At 44.2% G+C, this 7,398-nt stretch overlaps 1 protein-coding gene across 1 annotated transcript; it reads left to right on the top strand.

Annotated features, from left to right (window-relative positions):
- Positions 1 to 1,716: 1,716 nt before the first annotated feature.
- FOS (Fos proto-oncogene, AP-1 transcription factor subunit) lies at positions 1,717 to 3,265 on the top strand. The gene is made up of 3 exons (XM_033953388.1): positions 1,717 to 1,996; positions 2,082 to 2,189; positions 2,280 to 3,265. The coding sequence occupies exons 1-3, from the start codon at positions 1,745 to 1,747 to the stop codon at positions 2,799 to 2,801; spliced, it is 882 nt and encodes a 293-aa protein (XP_033809279.1). The 5' UTR covers positions 1,717 to 1,744; the 3' UTR covers positions 2,802 to 3,265.
- Positions 3,266 to 7,398: the final 4,133 nt, after the last annotated feature.

Genomic DNA, 7,398 nt, shown 5'->3' with positions numbered 1-7,398 from the left:
AAAAGTGTTATTTTATTTTGCAAAGTGCCAATTTGCAGAATCATAATGCTATGTTTTGACATTGTTTCAGATCTTTGATAAGCTATGTCAACAAAAAGTGTGGAACTCTGAGCCGCCATGAAGTTCCTATTCCTGCAGAAAAAAAAATTAAAAGGAAATCCATAAATGTATGATGCAAATATTGAGTGACAAATGCCCATCATACTCCACAGTGAAGAAGTGGTGTGCAAACTTTTGGCATGGAGATTTTGAGACCACAGATGTAGCAGAGTCTGGGAGGCCTCAAATGGTGTCAACTTCTGAAATTGTTGACCATGTCCATGACCTGATTTTGGCAGATCAGCGAATATCAGCTAAAACAATTGCTGAGACACTACAGATATCCAGGGAATGTGTCAGATGTATAATCCACGAGCAGTGTCAACCTAGTGGGTGCCCACATGTTTGAATTGCTGATGAGAAGTTGATTTTGCAGCATTTTCAGTGAGCTGGTGCCAAGTTTTTGGAGTGACTAGTTACTGTTGGTGAAACATGGTTCCACCACTCTGATCCTGAGACAAAACAGTCCATGCAATGGCAGCACTCAGGTTCTCCAAGGCCATGGAAAGTCAGCAGGAAAGGTCATGGCCACAGTGTTTTGGGATCAGGAAGGTGTTGTAATGACTGACTATCTGCCAAGATAATGCAGAATACTACTGTAACTTGCTGTGCTAATGAAAGAAGACAATGAAAGAAAACAAGGAGAAGGAAGTTGCAGAAAGGAGTTCTCTTTTTGCAAGACAATGCATTTGCTCATAAAGTTGGCAAAACGATGGATGTTTTGATGCAGTTGGACCATCCACTCTACTCACCAGATCCTGCTCCATCTATTTTCTGTTCCAAACCTTAAAAAGAGTTTGAAAGGGTGACAATTTTGAAGTGATTCGGCAGCAGCGGAGCAATATTTCAGTGACCAGGTATCAGAATATTTTTTGGAAGTGTTACAGAAACTTCAGACACAATGTGCCAAGTGTGTTGAACTTAGGGATGTGTTGAACTAAGCTTCATGGCTTCACATCATTCCCTTCTTGGTTGGGCTGAGAACTTTTCAGCAGCCCCTTAGATTGATGAAATGGTTTTGAATTGTCTTCCACACCTTGCTCAAAATTAAGGTTGAATCAAATAGTCAGCCAAATGATTGCTTCTTGAGCCTAGTAGCATTGATGGACACATCAATCTGGAAACAATTGCATAATGTGGATCTTTGCAGTCTGAGAATCAACCAAGTTTGGGACCAGGGAAGTCTTTTGCCTATGTCTGAAGCCCACTTTCCATCCTTGTTGCCCTCGCGTTTGGACATTGTAAATCATTGGTTTTCCTGCTCTAGTTTCTCGATTAACTTCTGAGCGCAAAAGACAATAAAGGTCTGTGACACGAGGGGCTATTTTGGAGCGCTTCGCTTCAGAGGCGCTTCCCGTCAGTCCCGCCCCCAACAGGATGTATTCCATATAAGGATATCTGCGTCAACGGATTCCCGAGCCCCGACGGAACCATTCGTGCGGGTGGGGGGGGCGTAACCCGACGCCGGCGAGCCCGAGAAGCGAGAGGCGCGCGCTAGACCTGAGAGCCACCCCCCGTGCCCTGTGTGGGTGCGCCCGTCGCGTCAGCTGCTGCCCCATTACGCACGTCCATTCATAAAACGGGGCCGGCTCGGCGCAGCCTATAAAAGGCGCCTCGGCGCGTCCAGGGAAGCCAGAGTGGCGCGATGATGTTCCCAGGCTTCGCCGACTACGAGAGCAGCAGCAGCAGCAGCAGCAGCAGCGGCAGCGGGAGCCTCAGCCTCCCCCGGCAGCCGTCACCGGGCTTCGTCCCCACGCTGACAGCCATCTCCACGGCTCCGGAGCTGCAGTGGCTGGTGCAGCCCGCCGTGGCTCCCTCCCAGCCCCGTCTCCATCCCTATGACATGCAGCCGGCGAGCAAAAGGCAGAGCTTCGGCCGGAGGGGCAAAGTGGAGCAGGTGAGTTGGGGGATGGGACGCAAAGCCTGGGGGGGGGGGGAGGGGGCTCGGAGGAAGCCCGGCTGACGTGCAACTTTCTTCACAGCTCTCTGCTGAGGAAGAGGAGAAAAGGAGGATCCGCAGAGAAAGGAATAAGATGGCAGCAGCTAAATGTCGCAACCGAAGGCGAGAGCTCACGGACACCCTCCAAGCCGTAAGTAGCCCTGGGGGGACTCTGGCTCTTGCCCACACTTGACAGCTTGGGCACAAATGACATGGGCTCTTTCTTTCCCCTCTCTCAAAGGAAACCGATGCACTGGAAGATGAAAAGTCTGCCCTGCAAACAGAGATTGCCAGCCTGATGAAGGAGAAAGAGAAGCTGGAAGTGATCCTGGCCGCTCACAAGCCTTCCTGCAAAATCCCTGACGAGTTGGAAAGCTTCCTGCCCCAGCTCCTGCAGTCCCCTGATCCTCCAGCTCCAGCCTTCCTCCTGCAGCAGGACAAGCTAAAGGCTGAGCCCTTAGATGACCTCCTACCCCTGTTCAGACCTAGCACTGCCCGCTCGGTGCCGGATGTGGACCTGAGCTCGTCCTTATGTGCTGCGGAATGGGAGCCGCTCTATAGCTCGCTGGGTGCTGACCTAGAGCCACTGAGCACACCGGTAGTCACCTGCACACCTGCCTGCACCACCTACACGTCTTCCTTTGTCTTCACATACCCGGACTCGGAATCGTTTCCAAGCTGTGGCGCAGCCCATCGACGGGGCAGCAGCAGCAATGACCAATCCTCGGATTCCCTCAGCTCACCTACCCTGCTCGCCTTGTGACTGCCTCATGCCTCTTCCAGACACTTGGCAAAAAGCAAGTGACAAGTCTGTAGCATGTCAGGCTCTGCCTGCACCTGTAACTTGCTCTCCTTCACTAGCATTAATCTCCAATTTAACTTTGGTGCTGGATTGTTTCACATTACAGTGCAGCTAATTAACAATGGCTGTTTTGATGGCAATAGTGTGCTAATCACTGGTTCACTTGAAGACCTCTGCCAGTCCTTGGGCTGGAGCCTGCTCCCTTCATTGTGGTTTGACTTATCACATGTAGTCTGAATGTACTGATGAAGTTTTCCATGAAAACGTTTTTATTGTGGTTTTAATTTATGAAGATGGAATTTCAAATATTTATATTTATTTTTTTTCTACATATGTTGTATGTAGTACTAGTGACTTCTGGATGACATGTTTAAGCACTGCTGACTGTTAAACACTGTCAATAAAAACTTGTGGGAGAACAGTAATATACAGTTGTCCTAGCTTCCTTGATGTAAATGTGCAGATTTTGATTTCTCGTGACTTGTACAAACAGGCCTTGGCATCGTATTGCCCCCAATGCTACACCAGAGCTACTTCCAGAATCCCTCAGCAGGGCTGTGATACTTCTCAGGTCTTTGGCTCTGCATCAGTAGGGAAGGCCAGTGGCAGCACCTCCACTACAGTGGTTATCTCGATATTAATTATCCTGGCTGACCTTGAATCCTGGCCATTGCACACACATAAAGAGCAAGTAGATAGAGGAGGTCACTGTTCACTAACAAAAGTGGTTACGTCAGCATCTGTTCACCTTTTCAAATTACCATTAACATTCTGTGGATTGTAATAACTACATTCATTTATGCTGAGTATAAAGTGTGAAAGAAAGCTATTGAATACTATCCCAGCTCTAAACTTTGACAGAAACTCTGGCAAGAGAATTTGTTAAGGATGCTCTGCCTAATTAATTTTAGCAGTTGCCTCCTGTGTCTAAAATTTGAATGAAACCTATGTAATAAGATATACAAATTTCAGCTATAATGAGAAAGCAAAATATGTAGAGAATTGGATCCCCATAAGCACAGAATATGTTGGCAACTGAAAATCCTTTCTATATGTCTAGTTCTGAGAATGTATGTTTGTATTACTGCCTCTAGGGAAGTCTCTTTCTCTCCGTACACTAGAGACGTTTGATTTATTTAGTTGGTATACTGCTTGACACAGTTTTAAAAGCAGTTTAGTATAAAGAAAGGAAATAAGGTGATCCATTTTTATTGAACTAACTCAATACATTTTATGACGAGCTTTTCAAGATAACCCTTCTTCAGATCAGAAATAAACAAATGTTGACCTATCAGTATATCTAAAGAAAACATGAAAGCATTTCAGGGGTGGGTGGGCAGTTTTAAATGTCTTTATAGTGGGGAAAGAAAGCCCAGATCTCTGTTACAGTATTTTGATACCTACCAGACACTACTTATCAATTTGATTTCAAAGGTTTTATGTTCTTGGATTGTCGGTTCCCTTTTAGTGTTCTCACCATAAAAGCATTGGTGCAGTGGTCAGTTTTTCCAAAGTGTTGTCCGACAGAGCAATTCTTAATATGGTATCTATGTAGCATCACTGAGCCTTGTTAAATACACCAGAGGCAAAAATTGCACAGTTATGCACCTTCTAATCAAAACTATGGCTCATTTATTTATTCAATTTTCTATACCATTTTCTCAGGGGAGCTCAGAATGGTTTACATGAATGTATTCAGGTACTGAAGCATGTTTCCCTACAAATAATAGTAATGAACTTATTGCAAAAGTACTTGTATCTATTTTTAAACAACAAAATCTGAAGGCTAAAAATTAATCCTATAAGCATGTGCAACTGCAGGGGCAGTGCCTACCTGCCATTACAATTTGAAAGAAATAGACTTCAAGGCTGACAACATACCTGCCTCTGCCTTACTCTCTAACATTCAAAATGACCAAGGAGTGCCAGACAAACACATCAGTCTACTTTACTGGCTTTAGCCGAAATGGCAAGTGCAGTTCAACTCTTGTTGGTACATGAAAAACTCTGGAAGTTTCTTGTGCACGATGTCTCCATGAAGTCTTTCCTGGCATGGATGAGACAGGCAGTTGCTGAAGATCTGATTTATGGGAAACATGAAGTAGACGCCTGATTAATAATCAGAAGCGTTAGCTTCCCCTGACCACAACACAGAGCTACTGGTAAGCATCCCTCCTCCTATTTTTGAGAAGCAGTTATGAGAATCTAACAATAGCATAGAATAGCATAGCGACAGCCTTATCAGGGCTGCACTAACTGGCTCTGAATGAAAATTATTGCAAGCTATCTCTCGATCGTTGGCTAGAAGTTTCTAAAACAGGGGTAAGCACACATGGGTATCGAGGGCCAAACACCAGTCATGTTTTCAAGATCACTTCAATGAATATGCATTAGATCTAGCTGCATAGAATGGAAGCAGTCCATGCAAATCAATCTCATGCATATTCACTGCGGAAATCTCGACAACCAGACTAGGTTGTGGGCCTCAACCCCTGTTCTAGAATCACAGCTATCTCCCCTCCCCTAGATACTGCAAGGGAAAAATTAACAATATTTGCCCATATGCCTCAATAATACAAGTCTTGGTCTTCATTCTCACGGTGTGAGAGCTGCCTATGGGTCAGATTTTCAGGATATCCCTAATAAATATGCTTGAAGAACATTTACATTACATTACATTAGTGTTTTCTATCCCACCAATACCTTTGCTTGCCTCCACTGTAAACAAATCTTTCTTATATGTAACCATTAGGGATATCCTGAAAAACTGACGTGCTGGCAGCCTTCTAGGACTGGGAATGAAGACCAAAGGTACAGGCTTTGATTTCAAACTGGTATCTTGCTATGCTTTTACTCTAATATGCTTTGAACAGAGTGGGAGAGGGTGGCAGGGAAGAAAGGGGAATGACTGGGTACCTTAGTGGGCTGCCTGTGGACAATGGGATGAGTGGAAGTTTTTCTTGTTGAAGCTGAACTGGCTTCCTTTGCTCAGGATCTGCTTGTGTATCAACAAATTATGCAAATTGATGTCATTATGTGCAAAATTATGCATATGTGTAATCACATAAATTCCCTGAGGTATAATAAAACTAGATGATCCCCTGTGTTATAACTGTTAATTTTCTTCCTCTGGAACATCCCTGTAAGCCAGTAGTTCCCAAATCTACCAGTTGTGTTTTTGAGATATCCACAATACGTATGCATGAGAAATTTGAATGCAATTATCTTGTACATATTCATCAAGTATATCCAACTAGCTGGGGGGGGGGGGGTCTTTCAGTACAACTCCTCTTGGGCTCTGCTTACCTCTCACTCCTTCTAGTATAACAGAAAAAAAATCCCCTGTAATCTTTCTTTCTCTGTTCTATAACACTAGGTAGTTTACTTTTTGAGACACAGACCTCTTTCGCCTCTCCACTCTTTTTATTAACAAAAGCTGGTCTCTGGTTTTCAATTGAATCTGGAAATTTTCCTTCAATGTTACACGGAAGTCAAGAGTTTATTTCATTAGATTTAACCACCTTTCTTTAACACATTACAAATTGCTACACACTGAAGAAAAATGGTTAACAGTAGAAAAGGAAATAGGAAAACAAAATGAAACAACACAAAATATAAGAACTAAAAATTAAAAAGACAATCATTAGAGGCATCAAATATCCCATTACCATGCCCCCTGAGCTCAGGAGAATTAAGCAATATTATAAGCCTGAGAATGTTACCGGGTCTTAAGACTAGCTTTAAATTTCTGATACAATTCTGTTAGCAAGCATGTTCCATAAGTATGTAACAAGATAACAAATATTTATTCGTTCAATTTTCTATACTATTCTCCCAAGGCAGCTTAGAATGGTTTATGTGAATTTATTTAGGTCAGTCATTTTCCCTGTCTGTCCCAGTGGGCTTGCAATCTATCTAATGCAGTAGTCCCCAACCCTGTCCTGAAGGGCTACCAGCCACTCAGGTTTTCAGGATAGCCCTAATGAATATGCATGGGGCAGATTTGCATGCATGCCACCTCCATTATATGCAAATCTCTCTCATGCATATTCATTAAGGCTATCCTGAAAACCCAATTGGCTGGTGGTCCTCCAGGACAGGGTTGGGGATCATTGATCTAATGTATCTGGGTCAATGGGAGGATTAGGTGGCTTGCCCAGAGTCACAAGGAGCAGTATGGGTTTGAACCCACAACCTCAGGGTGCTGAGGCTCTAACTTTAACCACTGCACCACGCTCTGCCCCTGTGAATGTGGAAGCACATCAAATCCCCTGTTTTCTGTTTCTGTGGACAACACCCTCATCCTCTCTGTCTTGTCAACTGGCAGCCTTGCGGTAATCAATTAATCTCTCTCTTTTTTACAAATCAACATACGGTAGCTACAATCCCACCCTTCCTCTCTGAGCACACTGCTAAGACCCTCATCACTTCTCACCTAGACTACTGCAACCTGCTTCTTCCTGGCCTTCTGCTAAACCATCTCTCTCCCCTTCAATCTGTTCAGAACTTTGCTGCACGCCTCATATTCCACCAATGCCACTATTTCCACACTACCCCT

This window comes from Geotrypetes seraphini, chromosome 7, assembly GCF_902459505.1.
Source record: "Geotrypetes seraphini chromosome 7, aGeoSer1.1, whole genome shotgun sequence".
In the NCBI taxonomy this organism is placed as follows: Eukaryota; Metazoa; Chordata; class Amphibia; order Gymnophiona; family Dermophiidae; genus Geotrypetes; species Geotrypetes seraphini.
This window is presented reverse-complemented; position numbering and strand designations above follow the sequence as displayed.